The following is a 25,546-nucleotide window of genomic DNA, read 5'->3' on the forward strand; positions in this document are numbered from 1 at the left end:
CTTGGTGTTCTACCCGGTGAACTATAGGACCTGTTTTTTGTTACTATCAACAACTTTCAACTCCATTTATGTGCAAAAAACATTTTAGTACTGTACTAGTGCTCCTGTCCTCAACACCGGCCTCTTCAACACCCCCTCTATACTTTCCAAAAAAAAAAGTATTTGAATGTTCACGGGCCGACTCTAACAGACTTCTCCTTCGGAGGATACTCCTGCGCCCCAATTTACCGCCTGATCCCGCCTCGTCGCCTCTAGGGGGATACAGGGGCCCAGGTGTTCTGCCCGTTGAATTACATGGCCTGTTTTTTGTGTTACGTAACTACCCATCGATGCCGTATATAACGACAAAAACTTGGCTCATGCTATATATGCCGAGGGTCTAGTACTACTATAGCGCCGCTATACTGCTATACTACAGCCCCCTAAGAAGCCTTTAAGTGACCTCCTCTCACTTATATTGTTAACAATCGCTCTACTGCTATGAAACTCATGACATAGCTTACGGTACTGGCCCATAGCATTCATTGAATTAAGTACTTTGGATGTTGATTATGACACAATATACCAGTTCTTCGACCTCGAATGCTTAGCTTATTCCTTACTAAAGCCTTCTCCTCTGCCACTTATAAATATTTATGTCTCGGCCTTCCCATCTCACAAGAACCAAAATTCCGAAACCAAAATACAAATAATTAGAACATTTCGTAAAAAAGCCGTTACATCGAACCCCTTGCTCTATAGCACAGAAAATATTCTGTAGACCTCGTAGCGAATACAGTAGGTCATACCTTTCGAACGACCAAGCCTACCCAGTATACAAAAAAGTAAAAGCTCTAGCTCCCACCAAGTACACATTGACATACTCCCCAGAATGTGCGTCGAAGAAACCGATCACTTCCAAAAATGCAGTCACGAAAGCGCCGTCGTAGTCACCATCTGTAACATCTACGCAAACATGGCCGAATTCGCCGATCCAACAGGAATCTTGACCTCAGAAGACGCCATAACGGTAGAATTTTGTCCCGCTTGGAGAAGAATACATACCCGACATATGAGATACTGTGTTCGTTGTGAACTACAAATTCAAGAAGAGTTTAGGAGGCAAAAGGAAGAGGGGAAGAAGAAGAAGTATAGGGATGAGAGTGAGGCTGATAATGAGGGTAACACTGGCGCGAGTAGTGGGGATAGCTGGCAGTTGGTGGTGCAAGCTCCCCCGGAGGCTGATGCTTAGTGTCAACGTTGAAGAATATTGCAATGAAGTGCGCCAGCACCGACATCTCGACGTCAACGTCTACACTAGCCACATGACAAGATCCGGCCACATGACTATTTTGAAGCTTAAAACATGGATTTTTAAACCGAATAAATCTCTTCCTTTGTCTTCATATCCTACAAGGACGAACCATCCAAACCATATGATACCCACACATTCTGAAACGTCTCATTCCCGCGATTCTAACAAAATTCGAATGAGGAAATTTGGCGAAGTTTCGAAGAAGTTAGGTTTTGGTGGCGGTTTCGTAGTGGGTTTGGAATCTGGTGATAATGTCCGGCTGATGCGTCGCAGTATACTTCTTGGTGGTGTGCAATAGTTTCGGGGTGTGTAACTGTTGTGACGTCGAGAAACGCGAGGACGATATCCTCAACACAAACTTACCCAGCTCTACACATACATATATTCACGAGACTACATCTTTCACCATAAGGGACGTAACAATATATTGTTGAATTGAGAAGCCTTCAAGCTGTTAGTCTACCATACATATACCCCAAATTAATGAATACTTTTTCTGACCTTCATCTCCAAGTAATCTCGAGTCACGACGCCAGTCGAGATATCTCAAAATCCAACACACCTCTGCGTTGCGACTGACGTTACAAAGTCCAAAATGGGAAGTTGTCTGCAACAGGCATTTCCCGGAGCAGGGATCGTCGACACCATCCACTAGCGGGAAAGGCTATCAGAAACCAGCTATCTCGAGCCTCAAGCCGGGGCCAAAAGCCATGAATTGATATTATCATTGAAACCTCGGTATTCGGGGTTGTCCGTGTCAATCAATTAGTTACGTCATATTGTTTCGAGATGTTAGATCGATTAAGCTATAATTACGCCACTTCTCCCTATATATATCCTCAACATGACAAACCAGCCTCGATTCTGTTTATGGCTGCTTACGCTGAAGTTTAGTGGCTAGAAAACGAAATCGGTATTCTGAAGTCACGGGTACAAGTACTAGTGGTGAACCAAAAGTGGAAAAACGGTGTTAAACCACAACCCCCAGTTCAGCGAACGAAAGTTGCAAATAGGAATTATCCGAGTTGGTCGTTATAATATCCATCATAAGAATCATAAACCTCAGTATTGAGAAGAAAGAGGGGAAGAAAGAAAAAAGAAAGAGCTTCTCCATCGCCATCGCTCAACCACTTCATTATAATGGTTTCAAAGACAATTTCGTAAAAGACAATGCGAGTGTGATATCATTGGAAACATTAAAAAGCATTCGGAAAAAAAAAGGAGGAGAGTGGTATTTTTTGCGTAGAGGGAAGGAGAAATGGGCGCAAGGAAACACAATGCTCGTGGCTAGATTACTACTTTTCGATGTTTGCGATTTGGGATTCAATCCCTTAGTTGCCTTATTTTAAAGGTTTTTATTCAAAGGGTCGCTGGGCTACTAAAACTAGATAACTCTCACCAGATCCTTGTGCCGCGAGATCGATACCTAATTTGGTCCCGCGCCGATTGGTGAACGTTGCTCGTCGTTTGGGTAGAAAAATGCGGCGACCCTAAGTCTTATTAATCTCCAGATATATCATTTAGGGTTGGAAGAGATTACGTACGCAATGATTATGTACGATGCACACAACAGTGCACCCTCGAGATAATTACTTCGTCCGTCCAAGACCAAGAAGTTGACGACGAAGCAGCTAGTGAACAATGCGACAGTTTCAAAGATATTGAAGTATAGACCCATATCTTTGTCCAAGATCCAACCAAGCAGTACGATGAGCGGAGTGACGAAAAGTGCTATATAAATCTTGTTAATCCATGTTGTAGACAATGGCTGCAATAGAAAAAACATACCAATCTGGATACTACTGCCAACCGCGACACCAATAGCCAAATCCATTTTATTTTTCGCAGCCACAGTAACAGCAGTAACATGCTCTGCGGCGTTACCGACGATTGGAAGAAGGATCAAACCAACGAAGGCTTCAGAGATACCTGTCGAAACAATAACGGAGTCGATACTGGAAACCATAAACTCGGCACAGACGGCAATAAGACCGGTAGAACCTAACAATAGAATAATGGCAGAGGTACGACTGATAACCTGCTTTTCTTTGGAATCGTCGAGGGAATCATCCGAAACATTGAGCGGTATCATGTACGGTAACATATCACGGGCAGAAACCTCTTCGGTGAGACGGGGCGGGAGGGAGGTAGCCCTACGAGCGAGAGGTCGGACTTGTTCGGCTACCAATCCTGGAGCGATGGCAATAGGTGTCGGAGAAGGTGAGACGCCGGATCTAGAAAACAGCTTGGGGGCCATGGCACGTAACGAAAGTTTCGCTTTGGTTAACTCTGGGTCCTCCTCCCTTGGCTCTTGGTTTCCATTGTCTGAAGGACCGTCGACATTATGGTGGCGTTCCTCTCCACCGAAAGCAGCAACATCCTGGCCGGCACTATTCGAGTAGTTGATCGATGGGAGTGCAGGCTTCTCAGATGTGAGCATTGGACGGCCACGACGCTCTGAATCATGCTCAGGGGATGAATGACGAAATGGATGAGAAGCTGCGGATGAGCGAGTACTATTCCTTCCTTCCTGATCCGGGTGGCTCATCCGACGAATCCTGTCACGAATGGAGCGAGCGAAACCGCCAGAAGAGCTAGACGAACTCGAAGAGACTGAACTGCGTCGGGACGATGATGATGACGAAGAAGACGAGCTACCAAGATGGTGGAGGATGCCGGGATGGGATTCCTCGTCTATGACATGCTGAGGTATCGATGCATACAAATAGGCATGAGACCGAAGTTGGAATAGCAGATATATGATATATATCAATAATAGGATTACACTGGTACCACGGCTAATTCGCAAGGTTGCAATATCCGCGAGATCGTCGTTAGAGAAAGATGCATGGAAGGCCGTCTATGCACAAGTTAGTGGTACTCAAAATTGTGATCATAAAGCCGCACTGCATACTGGGAGGAGTAAACTGAGAGCGCTAATGCTCAATAAGCAAGCACTCATTTGTGTGACAGTGCTGTTGTAGATCTGTTCTCGGAAGCGGAGGCCACCAAGGAGGAAACTCATTCCAAGAATCAAAAGGAGATTGGACAATATGCTGCCAATGATAGAGGCTTGCACGACAGAGATTTCATCCTAGAAAATCATCAGCTAATATTCTCTCAAACATCATGCCTTTTAAAACTGACCTTAGCAAGTGCAATACTAATAGAAAAAAGCCTAAGTCAGCACATCTACGGACCAACGAATCCAAAACGCCCAGTACTCACATACTATATCAAACCAAAGTTAGCAATGAATATAAAGAGAAATAATATATGCTAAAAACTTACAAAACAATCAATTCAACCGCATTTCCAAAAGTGACATTCATAAGTGCACCGATAGTATCGCCAAGACGGTGCGCGACGCTCTCCGTCGCATAACTTAACATTCCGGCCAGAGGAATCAAGGCAATGCAGTTCATCGCAAAGATGATAGTAGGATGCAAGTGCGCGACTTCAACGGCGATGCCGATAGGAACAAACACCAGGAGGACGTTGATCCATGAGTGGAAGAGAATTTGAAAGAACGTCTTGTTGAATCGTTTCAAGAGACTCGGCTCCGTTCTTTCTTGAGGGTTGTCGGGTGGCTCTCCGACGTTTTCGGTATTATTCCTTCGGTCGCCGGCTGTGAAGTGCACTGAACGTTCGGTATTAACAGTGTCGATAGTTGGGGCGGCAAGGATTTCGGGCTCCTTTGACTCCTTGTGAGATTTTCTGGAGACGGCACTTGAGCGACGAGCGTCTGGGGACGCCTTCCGGCGTCCCGCCGGCTCAGAGACAACATTTAGAAGGTCCTTAGGGTTGGATGATGGTTCTGCTGTTGTGCTGCCGCGTCGAGCGGCTGCCGTTGTCGGACTTTGAGTTCGGGATAGTTCTGCGGCACCAGGGGCTTGCTGGCCCGCTTCGTTCGACCAGGGATTGAATCCGTGAGCATGCGCTTTGGATCGGGCAAAAGATTTAACTTTGTCTAAACGACGAGCCAGCGTTAATAATATTATTATTATGAAGAATACCGATACAAGTTATCAATTGTATATGATCTAGTGAGATGTGGTTATCTCAGACCATGTGACCTCCTGCAGAACCGTTTTAGGGATCCGACAGAAGCGACAATCGCCCCTAGGGCAACCACCACCGACAGAGAATGAAAGGAAGGGAGGAAAGTGGAACTTACGCATCAAGCTATCGAACTGACGAGGAGTTCGTCAAGAAATTCCAATAAGAAAGAAGAAGAAGAAGAAGAAGAAGAAGAGAAAGAAAGGAGAGAAGGGGAAGAGAAAGAAAGAAAAAATTTTTATTTCCAAGCCCTATTTATTCAACAAACTTTCCAACAGCTGAAGCAAGGAAGCTGAACTGGATAAGTGAACTCTCCTGAACGTCAAACCCTAGAAGGCCTTCTATTGCTGTTCTCTTTTTGCCCGAAGGTAGCAGTGGAAAGCTGGAAGAATTAAAAGAGCTCGAGCTCTGATCCGTAAGCCGTTTCGATTGATTTGGGAATTGGTCGGTGAAAAGAGGCGGTGTAAGAATGTCAGTAGTTACGTAGTGGTGCTCTTTATGAACAGGTCAAAGACAAGGGACGGAACGACCGATTCGAGGGGAACCGCCGCTACTCCCACTGCTGCTGTTGCTGAAGAAATCCGAGGACGTCCTGGATGTCGACAAGAATCAGCTACAAGTTCGACCAGACGAAGCAGAGAAGCCAGGCAGGTACCAGGTACATGTAAATGCACACGAAGAACGTGCAGGAATTGGAGTGGTAATCTGGGGCCTGAGGGAGGCGAGAAGCGAGGGAACAAGGGTTCCAAGAAATCAAAACGTGACAAGACGCTAAAACCCGACCAACCACCGGCTGACAAGGGCTCCGAAGCAAAGCTAAGATGGCGGAAAGGCAAAATGGAGAAATCAGCTGGACAGGCGACAGTCGGTGATGGAGGTCAGTACAAGAAAAACCAAGCTGACGATGGTAGATGATCGTAGTGGTGATGCAGAGGCGTTAGCTGGGTAGTTGATCGATATCACGACCAACTGCCTAGACTAGCTCTCTCGAACGAAGGCACCAATGAAGACATCGATAAGGAAGCACAATTGCACAAAGCAGCCATGGCACGACCAGCAAGCCTTGTCCCAACAGTAGTTGTGATTGGGCGCCATATTTCCTGCTCAAGCTAGCGTGGACCACTAAAACAGAGACCTAAGACGTTGGGCTTCCAAAACTCTGTTCGAGCTCACTCAAGCTAGCCAGCACCTAACCGAAGACGCAAGCGATGCGAAATACGAGGAGACCGTCTAGATATATGTCGATAGAGGAGGCTGTGCAAACGTACAAGACTTTTAGGAACATGCTTGATTGCATGGGGTATTCAGATAGGCAGACTCCAACAATCATCGCATATACAAGGAATGTTATGTTCAGAGTGTGATAGGGACTCTCGGAACCACGATTCCGAGATGGATGGGTCTCGCGGGGTATTAATATTATTCCATCCATGCAGTGGACAAGAGCCGACGGCCGAAGTGGATACCCTCTTGCCTTCTTTCGCTCAATCCGCTCTCCCTTGAAGAGGCGAAAGGACGACGTGAATGCAAATGCGGAGAGACGAAAAAGGAAGATAGCGACTTACAAAGTTATTTTTATTTTTATTTTATTTTATTTTATTTTTATTATATTTTCTTCCCAACAGGCGCAAATAGGCTGACAAAGGAGATAGTATTCGAAGAAGAGAGAAATGGGAAACGAACTTCAGGATACTTCAAAAATAACAATAAAAGCTGCGATTCCGAGCGCGTCCTGTTTGCTTAAGAGCTGGTTCGAGGCCGTTGATGTAATATGATGACGTTCCTAGGACTCAGACATACGCCAGGTAGCGCAGAATTCAGTACTAATAAATTTCCGTGAAATTTCGGCAGGATATCCGAATTTCGAAAAGGGCAACTGGTTGGAATGTTAGTTTGCCTTGTGGGGAATTCAGGAACGTCACAACCAGCTGAACTTCAGAACAGGAGCGTCGGAGTCGTCGCAGAGAAAATACGAAAAGAAGTAGAGAAAGGGAAAGAGGAGAAGAAGCGGAGAAGAAGAATCAGGAGGATACAAGACAATAAAGAAGCCAGCATCAGAATAAGCATCTACTCCAATCGCTAAAAATTGTTGGACGGACGAAACTTGGTCCACGCTATTATCCAAGCCCAAGAGGTTCGGGGTGGGTTCTTTCGGATCCCGGCCACATCACTCTGCACTGGTGCTGTGGGGGCAATCTCGTGATCGATTCCCTAACTGTCACTCGCCCATTTTCAGATTGGCATTCGCATTTTTACGTCTACTTTTATTCATTCCAGAATTTTTCTGACAGGTTTCCACGGCTAAATATTCATAAACATTATTAACCCTCTACCGAACTTACCGACTGATTCCGAAGAGCTATCTTCCTACCATCTTGGCTGGTGCATGGATGAGAGGCCTCACTGACTGTCATGTCAGAGCTTCGAAACGTGGGGCCGGATTAGCGAGCGCCCTCAAAAGATACCACCCAATCATAACCTCCCATTATAATCCAACAAAATCAACGCATATACATGAACGGTTACATCCCAATCTTCCTTCTTAGAGGACAGATCTCTCCGTAGAGAAACCTATTATTATCCTAGATGAACGACAAAAGACACAGTGGTTTAACATCACATCAAACCCAAGTCAAGTCAGTCATTGATCTCAAATCTACCGTCCAATCCACCCAAATTGTGCTTCTGCGCCGGAGATAACTGTCCGATGCTTTCAATTGAAAGCTCCATCCCCGCTAGTCTAGTGAATTAACCAACCTCCCACGAAGTGTCACCGTCCACGTAATAATTGTTTACAGATGCTAAACTCGAGGCTATACAGGTGCCTGAATACATGCATGCCATCGTACACATTTTGTACGAGTCGTTCAACATTCATTTCCGTAGGACATGTCCACCTCCCGACAAGTTGTACGATAGAAGCCATCACCCAGGCCTAAATAACCTAGGTCACGGTTTCGATCACCGATAATAATCTACTAGGTACGAGACCAATCTAGCTCAACTGTTCTCAATCGTCCTTTACATAACTAGCACCGCCTTTCCACTCAATACTTCCTGTCATCAAACATGTCTCTTCTATCCCTGACAGACAATTAGAGCTACATACTACCCTAACATGACTGTTGGAACAATGTATGTAACAATGTCCATGGACAATAGAAAAGAAGTAAGATTGGTTGATTTAAGGTGCAATCCCCGCCAAAAAATCAAGTCTTCCCCTCAGCAATCCACCCTTCGCCAGCGTTCCGAGATGAAGGCATAAGTTTCTTTCTAGCGTCTCGACAAAACTTTCTGCCGGCACTTTAGATGAAGAGCCTGCACTCTTTTGTACTTTTTGAATCACTTTGATCGTTGGGCTAGCATCTGGTCCCCAGACTATCAATTTAATTCGAAAACCAAGCTGCGTCAGGCTTGGCAAAGCTCGGACGAGGATGGCGAATCCGGTTCATCCTCATAGCTTTGACAACTTGGACTCTCTGGAGTTCAGATATATAGTACGATATACAATGCCCCAATTAACCCCCAACTGCCTGCACCCAGCCATCACCCCGTCACTTTCCTTCCCAATTATGTGAATCCAATACACAATTTTTACTCAAGATAGTTTGGGATATTATCGAGACTCAGTATTTTGAATAATAATAAGGTCCGCCGTCGTGGCAATTATACGTGCATGATCACACAACCCGATGGTCACCATCCCGGATCCAATGGCCCTCATCCTGAATGTAAAGCCATTCAGGCCTCCGCAGGTATAGCAGTTTATATCGCTGACAAGATGGCCGAGTTAGACGTAACCACTACGGCCCAACATTGCGGCAAAAGCTTGAGAACGAAATACCACAAGAGCTGGAGGTATATATATGTGGGCAAGTCTAGTATGCAAGAGACTCGAACTTGTAAGTCGAGATGAAGTACTAGCTACAATTGAAGACCCGCTCCCAGGTTTAGACCCTTTTTACGGGCGAGCTTCGAAAAAAGTCAGTGTAGGCGAGCCGGAGATTGTGAAAAGCTGCACACGGCTCCCTAAGGTGGTAACATTAACCTTTCGGCCTCTGCGTGTGGTAGAAGTAGAGAGCATCTCAGGCCTAGATTTATCCGGCGAATGGTTGACCATCAAAATGCTGCTTGATCGGTGTACTTCATTCTTAAGAGTTCGAGAAGATACCTTCATTGAATTGATTCACCAGTCAGCTACGCCAGCATGCTCGGAGGGCAAAATTTTAACAAAGCCCCTACATGGCTGGGAAGCTATCCTGTACTAGAGAGAAGGCATTTACTCAAATCTCCGCCTCGCAGTAAACGGCATCGCGAACGGAAACTAGAGCACAGACGAGTCTGGGAAGGCCGTTCGTGGACGCGAAAGCTACTCGAAGTTCACAGGGTCGTTAGATCGTATCGAGGGCTTCAGATGATAAGAGAACCATTGAACTCTGGAATGCTACAACTGGCGAAATTCAAGTACTTAAGGGGCACTCGTATCCGGTGAAGGCTCTAGTCTTTTCACCCGACGGGAGACAGCTTGCATCAGGCTCCGAAGATATCAAGCTGTGGGATACGGGAAATGGAAACCTTCTAAAAACTCTGAAAGATAGCTCTCATTCAGATCTATATATTAGGGCGGTGGCATTTTCACCGGATGGCGAGAAAATCGCATTAATCTCGGACTATGGGACCCTTCAGCTATGGAATGCAAATACTGGCGTCCTTAATAAAAGTATCGAAGCACACCGGCAGGTCGCCATCCCCGTCTTCTCGCCAGATGGCCAGTATGTTGCATCAGGATCCTATGACAAGTCTGTTAAATTTTGGGATACAACGATTGGAGAGCTTCAGGGCGAGTTTGAGACAGGATGCATAATAACTGCCCTGGCATTTTTGCAAGATGGTAAACAGATGGCAGTAGGGAGTTGGAATGGGGTCATTCAGATATGGGACACTTCTAGTCTCGTTCCCAGGGACACCCGCGTATTTTCAGTCATCGGAAGATTATTCAAAGTTCGCCTAGGCGGCCTTGTCAATCGATTCACCGCTAAAGAATACCAACTTTCCTCCCCGTATACTGTCAACTATATAAGATTCTCCGATGACGGTAAGCACTTAATAACAAATCTCTGCCGGATTCGGCTAGAAGGCATGCCAAGAAGGGGGTTGGCCTTTTCCTGCTCGAGGATTTACCAAATTATAAATATGAAGAATTTGAACACCTTGGGGTCCGTCGCAACGGGCTCTACTATGGAACAGAACAAGTGCTTCGACTGCCATGGGGGAGCCTGATACGGATCCCGTAACATCTTGTGATGTTAGAGGCGACCAAATTGCGATGAAGCTCCAAAATGGAAAGGTTCTGAGAGTCGGTCTCGATCAGGAAAAGTTAAAGATACCATTGGATGAATTGTTGAACAAAGCGCGATGAGCATGTAATTTACAGTACAAGAATAATCACCGAGACCAGTTAGCAGCTACCAGGGGATCTTGTAAGGGAAACTCGAGGTTTTCTAATATAATCCCTTGGTGCGAGCTAGCTAGCACACCCTCTATAAATCTAGCCTTGAGGATAACATTACTATATCCTTCATGTCGAAGAAATTTACATTAACAAATGGTTAGTCATAAAATTCAAAATTTCACCTCGCACCTTGAAGCTTCCCGAACTGGAATCCCTCCTACCATTCGCGTTAATATTCCCACTAGCAACCTTTCCGGGTCATATACACAGACCCTAAGAAAAATACATCGAAACAAATATTAAGTATTCGCTATTCCTATATTTAGTTGATAGAACTAGCCTCGCCTGCATTCGAAGCTAATAGAACTACCACTATCCACATATATATACAAAATGCTTATTAAAGAAATAGATATTTACACGCCCTTCGTGGTGGGCCCCGCTGCATCACACCCACATTCACAACAAAATAAAATAAAAAATCTATTAAACGGCGTTTACTCAAAGTGTATTACCAGCGCTCGAAGGCACGGTATTCTGAATCGACGCAGCCGACGCAGCAGCCGGCACCGACGACCCCACAAAAATCCCGCACTACGATAACTAAAAGATCCCGAGGCGCTATAAATATTCGTCTGGCAAGACCGGCCGAGGCACGTGTTGCACTGACTAACGTATGCTGATTCCGATGTAAACAGCTGACCAGGATAGGTACCCGAGACGGTCGTGGGGACGTTGGTGAAAACACATCCTTCGAATAGACTTCTACCGGTGGTGGTGGTTCCTTCGAGGGCGTGGCCGCTGTTTGAGGACCATACGCTGTTGATGGCGTGGAAGAGGGTGTTGCCGCTTAGGGCTAGGCTTCGGCCTGAGGTGTAGTAGACGTGGTTTTCTGGTTGAAGCGTTAGTTATTTATCTGCGTGTGATTGTAGTTAAATTGCCTATCTTCCTTTGGAGGCCTACTATAGAATGTGATCTGGTCGTCGTTACCGACGAGCTCGAGGGCCCAATAAGTATGCTTATCGCAGGTGGCTGAGTATGAAGTCATTCCGTTGATAAGGCTGTTAGAGATGGCGATACCCTTGTTGGGATCGCGTCCGAAACTATAATGTTGGCGGCCCAGTGAGGAGGTCTGGGATCGTTAACGTTAGCATTAGTCCTCACACTTGGAACGACAGCGGAAGTCCTTATAATTACCGTCACATGGTCAATCCAGACTTTGCTTGTGCCGGACAAGGAAATAGCATCACCTCCCCAAACATATTTGGGATTCAAGTTGGTAATAGCAATGTTCTGGATAATGATATTGGAAACTCCAACGAGACGCAGCCCCTTCCCGTTGAGCACCGCATTGTTGATTCCGACCAAAGTCTTATCGGATTTGACATTGATTCCGGCATATCCAGCGTTATCAATCGTGATATCAGATGTTGCAAGGGACTCACAGCCCCCAAGTGTATTTAGAAGCATTTGTCCTCCGTTGGCAGGGGTGCATGAGTAAGCATTGCGTGCTTTATAAGTGGTAGTACCCTCGCTGCCGACAAAATTGTAAGTTCCCGAAATGATAATGACTTGGGGCGAAGAGGAAGTCAGGTAGCTCTCAAGCTGAGCGATATTGCTCGGGTACACCGGTGCTACATTGCCGCCACCGGTGACTCCGGATGCGAATCCCATCGGAGAACCTTTCACGGCTGATGATCCTGTTCCTGTAGTTGGATTGCTCGCTTGGCTGGTAGTTGTCTTCGTCGTCGTCATCGTCGCGGCGCTTCCGGCAAGACACTGTGAATACCACGGGTTGGAGTAGGCACAAACTCCGGCGTTACAACAGGTAGCCCCGGTCCACCCACTGCCGCCGCATTGTCCACTATCAAGAATGTCAGTATATTTCATTCCACTTTCTTTGACGGTGTATGTACATACTATAAATCAGCGCAGGCGCGCTTTTCGAGGATAGGAGTGGCCAGAGAACCAATGCCCATGGGGGCGAGAAAGAGTATTTTGACAGTCATGATGGCGAGAGCTACTCCAAAGTTGCGTTTCGATCGATACTGTTGACTTCATGACTGCGTTAATCCCCTTTTATAAAATGTCTTACCGCGCGCAAAACAGTCTTTGTAAACCGTGGTAATGGAAAGACGGGATACCATCCGCCATATATTTCCTTCACCTCCGCCATTGCAATATCTGCATAATAAACGGCGGAACAAGCCGTGATGCGCCTGAAACCTAGTTCGGACGGGCGTGTCAGGATATAGCCATCCCTCTCGCCTAATTTAGAGGCCGGATCCATAGTTTGGAGAGTTATATATCCATGGTTCAACAAAAAGCGTGGTCGACCGATCAGTGGTTACTTGAACTTTAAACTTGACCAAAGTATAACCAGGCGCCCTATATTTAGGGGTCGGGGTATCGTTTGCTGTTTCACCGGCCAACGGCCCCGAAATCTGTTCATGCCCTACATTGATACAGGCCTGGCAACGACATACTGACCCAAACCTTAATTTCTAACCGCGGCAGAATTATATGACGGAATCGATGTCGGTGAGATCAAAGCAGTCGTCAGGAACGTATATTGTTGATGCCCTATGCCGAGGAGGTTTCTAGATGAACCCTTCTTCCTATCCCCCGCATGATACTTCTTCAGATCTCCGCTCGAGCTCATACTTCTCCGCATTTGAACCCTTAGCGGCACCGTCGGCTTCGTATTCATTTACCCCTCATGCACTGCACGAATTTATTCAAATATCACTACTTTAATATATACACTTAGCAATCCATAAGGGGAGGAATTCGTTGGAGCTGGAGGGGTCTCATATATAGCAGCGGGGTCAATTCGTTGTGTTGTCCGGGTTATTTCGGGTTTAATTCCCTTTCGGTACCAAAAGTCCAATGGTATAATTTATCCATACAAAGCTTAAAGGACCCTTGGACCCTTGGACCCGTGGATAGAGAAGTAATAGTTGTATTATTGATTTTTTTAAATTCGGGACTTTATGCGTTGTGTAGTATTTTGGATACCGCAGCTCTACTCCAGCTATTGGTCGAGGCCAAAATTCTGATTTATACACAATTTGGCTAACATGATCCGATTTACATCTATCCTTATAATTAAGGTCCAGTCATGCAGAGACAGCAAGCCCAACCGTTGGTGGTAAATGTGTTTTTGAAAACCAAACCCTAAAGAAATCAACGATAAAATTTATTGACCCAATCTCCCGTCCCATAACATTCGTTAATAAATCTAAACCATCAAAAGAAGTCGCAAATGCTAAAACAAAGGCAAGTCTATATAAGCACTTAAATAGTCGCATAATACACCCCCCTAGCCGAACCCGCATTAAGCATCAACCTCATCATCATCCAACGGCAACTCTCTAAACACTTTTTTCATGATCGTCTTACTCTATTTATTCAAGAACCAATTAGCTTCATCTTCTTAAAAAATCGCAGATCTAGGTGGATAGATAAAACCATACCTTGTACAAATTCGCAACCCTCATCCGTTCATTATCTAAATGCGCCGCATCACTCGCCTGCCCACACGGTAAATGCGCCGCACTGGCTCCAAACTCCATCTCCAAAAACCTAACCGCTGGAATACTCCCTCCTTCCCTAATAAACAACGGTTTCTTCTCCCATACCTCTTCCACAACTTTTGCCAAAGTCCTAAACGCCTTGTTGAGGGGATCGCCAAGCCACCATTCTGATACATGGTCAATACTGATCTTGAGTTGATTGGGGGAAGAAAATGCCGAGAATTGGTTGTAGAGGAATGATGTTAGGTTTTCGGTGACTGTTGATAGTTTTTGGTCGGGTACTATGCGTAAGGAGATAGCAGCGGATGCAGAACGAGGTATGATGGTTGCGTTTGTAGGACCGGAGACGTTGACTCTATGGATCGTGAGCGAGGGATACCGCCACCTCGACATCAAATGCTCTTTCAACCGACCCGAAGGAATAGACCCTCTGAACAGCCTTGCCGAAAATTCGTTCTCAATCTCGGTGTACATCGCCTCTTCAGCCGGAGTAATCGCCCGGACCATTTCGTGAAAGCCCGGTATCATGATCTTTCCTCCGTCGCTAGTAAGCTTTGCGAGAAGGTTCACCATATCGATCACTGGTTCCCGACTTTCGCGACTGCCGTCTACGCCGCTGTGGAGGTCTGGTCTGTCGGATTGGATTTCAACACTGGCATGGACAACACCGCGAAGGCCGTAGGTTACGCAGGGAGCTTCGTCGTCCAGCCAGTAACTGTTCGCGAGGAGGATCCAATCGATCGGGCCGATGAAGTCTTTGTATTTTTTGACCGCTTCTTTGAAGCCACGACTTCCGGCTTCTTCTTCGCCTTCGATTAGGAAGACGATGTTGCAGGTCAACAGGTTGTTTTGGGCCAGTTCACCGGCGGCGAAGATAGCAGCTAGAACCGGGCCTTTGTTGTCGGATACGCCTCGGCCGTACAAGTACGAGTTCATCCCCGTCATTTCGAAGGGCTCTGTAACCCATTGATTGTTGGCAGTTTCCTCGCCAGCGGAGATGACGTCATAGTGGCCGTAGAAGAGAATTGTCGGTTTATCGGATTCCACGCCGGGGGTTTCCGGGGTTGTGAAGCGACCGAAGACTATGGGGTTGCGGTTGTCGGTGGGGATGAGGAAGGACTGGGCGCCAAATTGGCGAAAGATGGATTTAAGGAGGGAGGCACCTTGGCGACAGTCCTCGCTGAACTTGGGGTCGTTAGCGACAGTGCGGTAGCTGACCAGCTTTCGCAAAGTAGACAGAAGTTCGTCTAAAACTGTTAGCGATGATTCAAGAAACAAAGGGTCGGTGTGACCTCACCTTCGGTAGTTCTGTAGGCGGACGGGAGGTCATCTTCATGACAAGAGACGTCCCATACGGATATGCAGTCGTCGTTACCACCAGAGAGATACAAATCTCTACCCTTGACTGATTTGAGGTCGGATGCGAGGATTAGGCCATCATGTGCCTTCCATCGCCCTAGTAATTCGAAGCGTTGGCTCCATTTCTACCATCGTTAGGAGGTTCCATAAAAAGGGGCGAGAGGGTGCTTACCCTGACGTATCCACTGGCACCCCCGCTCCAGATGCAGTTGTCTCTGACGGTCATTGTCAAGACATCATCTTGATGTCCCTTGATGCTTCGTATTAACGCCTGGCCATCCAAATCCCAGATACTGATCTCCCCGTCCGTCAAACCACAGTACAAGAATTGGTCCCTGGTAGCCATGCACAACACACCCGAGTCGCCTGAAGACAGTGTTTTTGAGTTTTCAGGCTTTATGGCTGATGTTTCCGAATCGATTTCCCATATCTTTATGGACCCGTCGCCACCACCCGACACCAAGATTTCCTCGCCTTCCTTGGTGAAGGATTGCAGAAGGAGCATGCAGTATACATATCCGAAGTGAGCGTATTGAACAATATTCAACGGATCGATCTCGACTAATTGCGATTCATTGCAAGATTCGAGGACATCCGAGGAGTCGACGGGCGGTTGGGGAGTCGCCGATCCACCAGGTCCGAGGGAATCGAAGAATCGGTGGGAGCGTCTCGAGGGATGGGATTTTAAGGATGCCCGGGGTCTTTTGTCGGTCGATCGGAAGTCGTACCATTGGATGGAGGTGTTCTGGGCGCCGAGATAGAGGGAGGAGAGTTTGGAGGAGTAGGCGACGCAGAAGATGTCGCCGATGTCGAAGGTGGAGTATATGCGATGGACGTTCTCGAATGTTTTCGTTCGCCAGATCTATCCGTATTATTATTAAGAATATGAACCGCAGGGTTGTAGTGGGGAAAATTACATTGATGATCGCGTCGCCGGCGCTACTAACGAGCAGACTTTCGTCTTGGGAGAGGACCAAAGCGAGGATACAGCCGGAGTGACCTTTCAGATCTCGTACGTGATCGTATGTGTCGAGGGAGAAGACCTGCGAATTAAAATGTGTGATGAGTAATGCGATGTGGAATGCCAAGATATTTTCAGGGGTATGGGTATGCATACCATGATCTCGCCGCCCTGGGTGCCGGCATAGATGTGGTCAGACGACACGGCGATAGCGAGGACGCTACCGCCACAGTGAACGCGATGGAGGGGAGTTTGTTCATTGGTATCGACGACGGCGACTGAGGCGGAAGCTGTGGGGCTAGAGTTTAGCAAGCGAAGGTCCGAGTGGTTCCACATCTTTTTCGTCTTCCACAGATACAGAAAAGGTGCAGTACATCTGCATTGCACGGGAAAAGTTGAAAGAAGAGCTTAAAGATAGATGGTGTTGGGGGATAGTCACAAGACACCAATTAGGGGATTCGGCTAAGCAATGGGGAAAGTGAGGCGTGAAATGGCGTTATCATGCAATCCTCCGACCGGCTTTTAATAAAGCTTTTCATCTGATCTTGCAGACTTCGATCTTGATGACGGAATTGAGGTATATTCGACGGAACATATGTACGGTAAGGGGACAGTACTGAGCTTTGAAGGGTGCTATGAGGGAATAATATATAAAAAGTAACTAACTAACCGGAACGGAGGAGAGGCGTGGAGGAACGACTGGGCGGCGAGGACCACTTTGAGGAAAAGGGAATCGGCAGCGACGAGGAGAAAGATGTCTGCATGGAGGCTGTCATGCTGCCCGTGCGTACGGACGAGGCTGACGATTCGCGGGTATCATGAGAGAACGACAACTGAGAACGGTATTTCTCTTTTGAAGGAATAGGTATTACGGATGACCGTACGGAGGAGATAGAGGATTGGAGGGAGGATCGCGGAGATGTCGATGTGGAAGTAGTCGGAAAGGTTGATGGAGATGTGGAAGAGGTCAGGAGAGAGGCATTATTGTTGCTATTGGCATTGCCATCGTTATTACGGCTAGTGTCGTATGACAGCGAATGGGAATGGACATGATTGGATTTGAGTCTGGGTCTGTCCGACTTGGGCGAGAATAGCCGGCTACCTGCGTACCGGAGTGATATCGATGATACCGACGATGGTGATGTTGAAGCTGTTGATGTTGTGTATGATGATGAATATGAGGTTGAGGTTGAGGTTGAGGTTGTTGATCGAGGTGAGGAAGAGGAAGGGCTAAGAGAGCTAAAGAAGGGCTCGACACCCGGACCCGTGCACATTCTCACTAGAATTCGATCTCAACTGCTACTGACTCACACCACTACTGCGATAATACAAAATACCAAGAAGGAGGAGGAGGAGGAACTGGTGATGGTTATTTCAGACTTCAACGGTAATACAGACTTATGTAAGTAGAGTAGGAGGTATATCTATCCAGCTTCGCCAGGTCCGACTCCAGCTAGTTGCAGGTGCAACCCAGCTCAGTTAAATATCAACCAGTCACATCCGTCCCTCTCTCCTCGTCACTCTCTCTGTCGCTCTTACTCCCATATAGGTACTAAATCAATGCCCCCTGTCCCGTTCCGTTCTGTGTCTTAAAGCCCAGCCTTGCCTTATGGTGTACACATACACCATAACTGGTACCAGTACCGATTCATGATTCCCCATTGCCCAATCCACGCAGGAACAAGGACTCCGTGGTTAAGGGGGCATACGATTATCTGCCGACTGCGATATGGAATTTATCGAATAGAGCGGTGTTTAATGGATTTTGGGACGTCACAGCCGAAAGTCTAAAGCGCCATACCTTATCTCTTCTCTTCCAGTGCGCGGCGCTTGGTCAGTGCAGGTATCGAACCTGCATAAACTTATAACGGACGAGAAAATAAGGACGCCGAATCGGAGGAATCCTATATTTTATTATTATCATTGAGGCATATGTACAGGGCGGGATATGCTGGGACCGTTGAAAGCACGCGAGTTTGTTAGATCTGATCTAATCTATATTAGATCCGATACGATCTGATCAAATCGATTAGATCGGATTGATAAGGATAAATAGACGGATATATTCTCTTCAGTTCGGCCGGCCTGAACTTAGCTTCGACGTCATGCCGGACTATTCCTCCTGAGCTTAGTCATGCCATAACATCCTTCGGTAGAATGTACTCTTGTATACGGAATAGATCTTAAGAGTTACCGAAATATCCGCCTTTCTAGAAACTTTGTCTAGAAGTATGATTAATATTGATTCGAATTCCCTCCAAACACCAAGCTTTTGCCGCTGTTACTCATTGCCAATGCCCTCCATACCTCTTTGGGCCAGTCCATCACCTAATATTTAGCTTGCCATCTTTTTCCCTTCTATAAACTTTCTTTTCTTTTACCTTATTACCAAGTATCTCTTAGGTTATTTAATTTTTTTCTGGGGGAGCACACACACAAAAATTAAGACGGGTTACTTTGGTCGGCTGGTAGACCTTCCGTCCCTTTTTTTTTTTTTTTTTTTTTTTGAAATCCAGCGAGCTCCCATTTCTACATCCCATCACCCCTTAGCTTTTATAAAACATCTACCCCTCCTACTCCACAACTTCATCAACTATCGATAATCCTCCTCACCGTCCTCTCATTCTCTTAATCGACCTCTGCAAGGATATTCGTCGACCTGTAGATATCAGACGTCCTCGTTAATAGTATCTTGTAGCACCCAGCGTATTCCATCGCCATGACGACACAAGTAGCCTCCCCGACCCCCCATCCGACAACGACGACATCCCATCCTTACACCTGCAACACCTGCCAGGTCGCCTTCAAATCCTCCGAAGGCCAGCGAAACCACATGCACACCGACTGGCAGTACGTTCTTCTCCTATCGTATCGGGATCAAACCGTATACTAATATATGTCTAGTCGCTACAACCTCAAAAGAAGAATAGCAGAGCTACCTCCCATAACCTCCGAACTATTCGCCGAAAAAGTTCTAACCTCGCAAGCCGCCGACCGAGCAGCCCGTGACCGTGCCAGCTTCGAAAAGTCCTGCCAACCCTGCGGGAAAGTTTATTACTCCCAAAACGCATATAACAATCATATTAACTCTCAAAAGCATAAACAAAGAGTTCATGCTTTGACAAAGTCTGGAGTTATTAATGATGGGACGGAGAGTGTTATGAGTTCGACTTTTTCGATGGATGATACCGAGGATGGGACTTCTACGCCCGTTCCTTCTGATACCCAGAGAGAGGAGGAAGCTGCTGCGAAGGCGGAGCTTTCGTCTTTAGTCTCCAACCTCTCCATATCCTCCAGACAACCAAACTCCCAAGCCGACAAAAACGAAGAAAACGAAGAAGGCCTCCCCTCCCTCCCGATAACCGAATGTCTCTTCTGCGCCCACCCCTCCCCGACCCTCCAACAAAACCTCGCCCATATGTCCAAACTCCACGGTCTCTTCATCCCCGAACAACCCTTCCTCGTAAACCTCGAAGGCTTAATCCGCTACCTCGGCCAAAAGATCCTAGTGGGCCATACATGTCTCTACTGCAACAAACCGAAGGGTGGATTGGACGGTATAAGAACCCATATGCGCGATAAAGGTCATTGTATGATCGCTTTTGAAACAGAGGCAGAAATGCTGGAAATCGGTGAATTCTATGATTTCAGGTCGACTTATAACCCTGATGACGATGAAGACGAATGGGAATCCGACGATGATGAAGAGGGAGAGGGAGAAGAAACATGGGAAGACGAAATGGGGAACAAAACAACTGCCGACAAATCCTGGGAAACAGACTCCGACGCTTCTTCCTGCGACTCCGCTGAAATCGGTTCCTTAAAGGTAGCATCGGTACTAGGAGAATCGGGCGTACCTGGTAAGGGTCGAAAACTATCCCACCACAGAACCAGCAGTTCTCACCACCTGGAAGATGGATGGCATTCCCACGCTCATAGTCATAGTCATACGCATGCCTCCCATCTTCCACATCACCATATGCAAGCCGTGTACGTTACGGAAACGGAAATGCACCTTGGTAACGGTCGGAGCGTTGGTCATCGAAGCCTGGCGAGATACTATCGTCAAAACCTACGTGATCATCCATCGTACGGTGAACAGGAGCGGAATACACTAGCCATCGAAGACGGGGATGCTGAGGAAGCAGCTGAAGGAGAAACCGAGGAAGGAACAGAAACAAGATTAACACGAGCTCAACGACGGGCTAACAAAGCGGCACTCATCAGCCGAGGCGACGGCGGCCAAGGATTAGCACTAGCTAGTAACATCGCCAAAGAACGGGCGAAGAAGATGGAAAAGAAGGATAGAGCGGTTGAACAGAGAGGGAGAGAAAGGTATCAAGCTAAACTTGAAAAACAAGCTAACAGCCAGAAACATTATCGGGTACGTCCCCCTCCCCTGTCTTCCGCAACAAACGAACGTCTAGGAGCTAACATTTTATATTTCATAGGACCCACTTCTCCAGTGATCACCATTGTACGACTATCCATGCTCAACTTTCATCACCATTGTACGACTATCCATGCTCAACTTTCACCTTCATCGTATAGACCCCCTTTTTTTTCACGGGTACCTTTTAAAGCCTCCTTCTTTTTTTCCCTTTATCATGTATTTAGGAGACAGTGTTTACTAAACCGGCTTTTTGCTTGCTTTGATTTGCTTTTGGTACGTACGGTATCGTATGGCTCCGGCGAAGGGATTGGACTCCTTCTCTTTCATGTTTTAAAGAGGGGAGAAAGGGAGGGGGTTCACGGATCGTATTTATGAATTTGTCATGTATGAATTAGATATGACCCTTATTAATGGCGGGCGGTGAGGTGTTTTGTGGCGAACTATAGCTACCTAGCTGCTGATGGTGACGGGGGGGTTGGATGAATAGAATTTGTTGATTATGCTTACTTTCTGACGCTGTGCCAAGATGTTCTATGATCCTGCGGCTGGAGCTGAGGCTAAATCTAGCAGACTGTTCGAAAATGAGGAAGAAAAAAGACATTACCATTGCATTTTACCTCCCCGGCGCACAATGTATATCGAGAATCAACAAAAGAGAAAGACCATTCCGACCGACTAGCTATAAGACACTAAAAACGACAAAAGGAATGGAGACAAAGAAACAGAACGCGAACGCCCACGCACGTGTAAGATTGTAGTTTTTCTGACAGAGATGAAAAAAATATATATGCTAAAAAGAAACAAAAAAAACCGAAATACCTCCCCGCATGGGTGAGATGTCACGTTTTTCTTTTTGTGATAATGATAACTAATTCCCGACCTCTCCTTCGACTTCTTCATCTTACACCCCACCCCCACCTTAACTTCCGTGTAACTTCCCAACCCTCATAACATCCCATCTTTTCATAACAAAGGAATGAAAACTTTAACCATGCGACGGCAATCCACCGCTTCCGTAGCTAGTATCCTGCTGATAATTTGGAGTATACTGCTTCGTCTGCTGCATGCTCTTCGGGTTCGCAACAACGTACTTATGATTTCCGACCCGTCTGATAACCACAATATCCAAAATGACGGAACCGAGGTAGAACGCACTATCGCCATCGATTAGCCTCAATCGCCCCCCTTCTTTAGGTAATATGAGAAGAACTTACATAGCAGCAACAGCGAAAGCCCAAGTAGCCTTGTAAAGTCTGCAAACGTAGACACCGTTCCCCTCAGCAGTACCCCAATGACCATCCGTACAATCCGAGAAGATGAGACCGTGCATCGCCCGATGGAGTAATGCAAAAGCTACGGTCCATGCGGCGAGGATTAGGACGTCGAATGCTAGTGCGAATTTGGCGTTTAATGCTCCGCAGCATTTTGCTACACCGGTTGTTACTATGTTGAGCAGGGAGAGGAGGGCCTTTAAAAAAAATTAATCAGTTAGTTCTGTTGTGGTTTCCGGGTTTCGACGGTGTTTTTGTGACGGATGTGGACGCGGGGACGTCATAATCCAACCACCAGGCAAAGAGGGAACTCACAGCAACATAAAGAATAATAAACTCATAGGGGATTCCGAATCTCGCACGAACGAGGTAGTAGACGAAGTAACTGAGTGTTCCAATGGTACCTATCGAGCAGATGAACTGGATGAATCGGAGGAAGTAGTATCCGCCGTTCGGCCAGGGTGTTGGGTTGCTTCTGTATTTTGGCATTTTCGCTTTTCCTTTCACTTCGATTCCTGTCGAGTTTTAAAGCTGCTGTTGAATCCGCTGCGAAATAGGATATATAGGAGAGGAAAGGAAAGTCGTTACTACGTTCGAGTTGGTAGGTTGGATGGTGATGGTGATGATGATGATGTGGGAGGAGGGAGGTTTAAAAGGGGCGTTGAAGGGATAGCGTTACACGCTTGGTAGCAGGGTACTTTTTTTCGTTTCCGGTTCGTGAACCACTGGGGTCCTTCGCCTTTTTCTCCAAATTCAAAGGAAAAGGAAAAAACCCGACACACAGAGAGAGGAAAGGAGAGAGAGTAAAAAGAGAAACCAGAGAAACTCCTGCTAAAGGGAATTGGAAATTTTGAAGTTTATTAACAGAGGAGGAGGAAGTGGGAGAGAAGGAAGAGGAGAAGTTCAACTGCGGCTGGCAGGCGAGGCTACTTCCTGACTTGTAAACTGTCAGCTTTAATAAGATCAGATCCACCTTGCAGAAAGTAGTAAAGAAGAACGACCGACAAGCTGCAACCAAGCTTCTAGCCGCATGGGATCGTGGACAGGTATTTGAGTTTTTTTTAATCTTTTCTGTGGGAGCTGAGGATTTCTTGCCCACTGTACTCCGTACCTTCTAGCAGCCTTACCGGTACCTTTTCTTTTTTGGTTCGGCAAGGTAAAAGGCACGTAGGGTCTGATAATGGGAATATCTAAAATCGGTACTGCACTTGCTTCCCAGCCGCAGCAAGCAAAAAAAATATCGGTTCGATACCAAGTGTGCGGCTGAGCTTTTTTGTGCTTCCAAATTTTGCTACTGCTTAATCCTTGTAGGTACCTTTTGGGTCCTAGCATACCTCGGTGGATTTCTACAAAATGGCATTGTAAGAACTTGTATCTACCGGGTTCTCTTGGCGGAAAAACGAAACGTCTTATGCTGTATCTTGCACTCGTTCAAAACCAAAGGCACCGGGGGGTTTTTTTTTTCAAATGGACTGTGCTCTCGTGGTCAACTTGAATTCGAGTATATCGTGCGGTCGTGCAAAGAAAGCAAAGTAAATGCATCAAAGAAACGGCTGACAAGCAGCTAAATCGTATCGAGTTGATGAGATTTCTCGGCGCGTTTTTTTCATGAGGAAAAGCTCCAGTTTGAGAATAAGCTCACCTCTTTTTGGTGAAGGTAGCTTGACGTTATGGTGGGATTATTACTTTTCAGCCTCAATGCCCAGACTGAACCATCTTCAATATAATGTGCATATGGTACTGACAATGCGGGTGAGCTGGTGTATCCACCAGCAGTCCGGTGAGTAGAATGCAAGGTAAACCGGCAATTGAATCCATCCAAGGGTCATACGAAGATCTCAAGAACCCTTGGACTTTTCATACCAAAATACTCTACCCACAGAGTCTATTCACACCTCATCCTCAGTTAAAGATCATCCCATACATCCCATACATCTCCACTCCTCAACCCACAAGCAAGCTTCCAAAGTGAGTGTCAGAGAAATAGAAAGGTAAGAGGCAGAGAGCTATCAAAGCTCAGGGCTGTGCAAAAACCCCGAAAGCAAAATAATTATAGCTTCTCAGATCCCAGTACCACCCGCCAAGACCAAAAACCCACCTAGTTTTTGGTGGGGTCTCCTTTTGTCTTTAAATAGAAACACAACTGTTAAACCCGGCCACAAAATCCCAGGGATTTCAGGAACTGTACCCTTGTGTTTTGTTGTCTTGGCGAGACCGGGAGGTTTTGACTGTTTGGGGAGAATGGCGTGTGGTATTGGGTATGGGAATATAGATTATGATGTGAGGCTGTGCTGTCGCATTGTTGAAGGGATTTTCTCTGATCTATTGAACCTGTGGGATATAGTGATTTAACGGATCGTTCGAGTTGATGCGGCGATGCAACTGCCGGTCGATTCAGGAACCGAATTCCGAGGGTTCCCTTTTCGTTTCTGGAAGCGAGCGTATGCTGGCAGCGCGTTGGACGTTGGCGTGTCGCAAAATCGGATTCTTTGGGCTCGAAGTATCGAAATGCGGTTACTTCGACTCGACCTGTCGGCGTATTCTGAACGAAAAAACGGTTTAGCGATATCAGATATTAATATATACCTAGGTATACGCCAGAGTTACCATCTCTTTGTTCGTTTGTTCGTTCTGTTACAAGAATGCTTTTCATGAATTCTCAGTGTTTGCCGATAAATATAAAACAAACTGCTTGGCCTTTCATGTAGCAGGCTGTTCTGTCGACATGTCCTGTTGGTATTTAAATTCAAAATGATAAAAGTCGAGTCGACAAAGGACATTTTTAGAGTACATCAATTAGAAATTCGAATATTCAAGGTTCGCCATCTCGATCTCGTCATTATACCCTAGCGGACGACTTTCCATCTCCGTCCCTCGCATGCGCTTCCACCCGCACTTCTGTCATATCGATAACATATGGTTAACCGAATGTGCACCCAACCAAACTACCTCTTCACCCTCTGCGGCCACTACACCCTCTTCCCCGTCCAAAAATGTAGAAATATAGTCTGCATAGGCACCGATATTGATGATGATATTCCCGTGAAAGAAGTTGTGGTGGAAGGGTATTGTAGACGGTGTCAGAGGAGGTTTATTAAGAGAATCTGATAATCTATTTCTTCAGTATACTGTGCTAAGGGATATGGATTCTTGGGGTTCGATAAGGCTGTGAGATTGTTACTCTCTAGCTCTAGGAACATAAGGCCGGAGTATGGTGATAT

General features: G+C 46.4%; 6 protein-coding genes across 6 annotated transcripts; 2 read left to right on the plus strand and 4 right to left on the minus strand.

The window, feature by feature from the left end:
* Positions 1-871: 871 nt before the first annotated feature.
* Positions 872-1,231, plus strand: DFL_000564 (uncharacterized protein; the record flags this gene model as incomplete). The annotated part of the gene is made up of 1 exon (XM_067634928.1): positions 872-1,231. One exon carries the CDS (start codon positions 872-874, stop codon positions 1,229-1,231), a length of 360 nt encoding a protein of 119 aa, XP_067495105.1.
* Positions 1,232-2,720: 1,489 nt separating this feature from the next.
* DFL_000565 (uncharacterized protein) lies at positions 2,721-5,475 on the minus strand (the record flags this gene model as incomplete). The annotated part of the gene is made up of 7 exons (XM_067634939.1): positions 2,721-2,784; positions 2,839-3,025; positions 3,083-4,154; positions 4,209-4,388; positions 4,442-4,457; positions 4,586-5,264; positions 5,472-5,475. 7 exons carry the CDS (start codon positions 5,473-5,475, stop codon positions 2,721-2,723), a joined length of 2,202 nt encoding a protein of 733 aa, XP_067495106.1.
* Positions 5,476-11,306: 5,831 nt separating this feature from the next.
* DFL_000566 (uncharacterized protein) lies at positions 11,307-12,814 on the minus strand (the record flags this gene model as incomplete). Its single annotated transcript, XM_067634952.1, has 5 exons — positions 11,307-11,399; positions 11,480-11,697; positions 11,769-11,937; positions 12,003-12,669; positions 12,726-12,814. The coding sequence occupies 5 exons, from the start codon at positions 12,812-12,814 to the stop codon at positions 11,307-11,309; spliced, it is 1,236 nt and encodes a 411-aa protein (XP_067495107.1).
* Positions 12,815-14,142: 1,328 nt separating this feature from the next.
* DFL_000567 (uncharacterized protein) lies at positions 14,143-17,437 on the minus strand (the record flags this gene model as incomplete). Its single annotated transcript, XM_067634963.1, has 7 exons — positions 14,143-14,208; positions 14,282-15,588; positions 15,639-15,825; positions 15,873-16,562; positions 16,618-16,743; positions 16,818-16,951; positions 17,332-17,437. The coding sequence occupies 7 exons, from the start codon at positions 17,435-17,437 to the stop codon at positions 14,143-14,145; spliced, it is 2,616 nt and encodes an 871-aa protein (XP_067495108.1).
* A 1,943-nt stretch (positions 17,438-19,380) lies between these two features.
* Positions 19,381-21,130, plus strand: DFL_000568 (uncharacterized protein; the record flags this gene model as incomplete). The annotated part of the gene is made up of 3 exons (XM_067634974.1): positions 19,381-19,511; positions 19,566-21,045; positions 21,113-21,130. The coding sequence occupies 3 exons, from the start codon at positions 19,381-19,383 to the stop codon at positions 21,128-21,130; spliced, it is 1,629 nt and encodes a 542-aa protein (XP_067495109.1).
* Positions 21,131-22,039: 909 nt separating this feature from the next.
* DFL_000569 (uncharacterized protein) lies at positions 22,040-22,814 on the minus strand (the record flags this gene model as incomplete). The annotated part of the gene is made up of 3 exons (XM_067634985.1): positions 22,040-22,208; positions 22,269-22,522; positions 22,641-22,814. 3 exons carry the CDS (start codon positions 22,812-22,814, stop codon positions 22,040-22,042), a joined length of 597 nt encoding a protein of 198 aa, XP_067495110.1.
* Between the last annotated feature and the right edge of the window lie 2,732 nt (positions 22,815-25,546).

This window comes from Arthrobotrys flagrans, assembly GCF_004000055.1.
Source record: "Arthrobotrys flagrans strain CBS H-5679 chromosome Unknown unitig_15, whole genome shotgun sequence".
NCBI lineage: Eukaryota > Fungi > Ascomycota > Orbiliomycetes > Orbiliales > Orbiliaceae > Arthrobotrys > Arthrobotrys flagrans.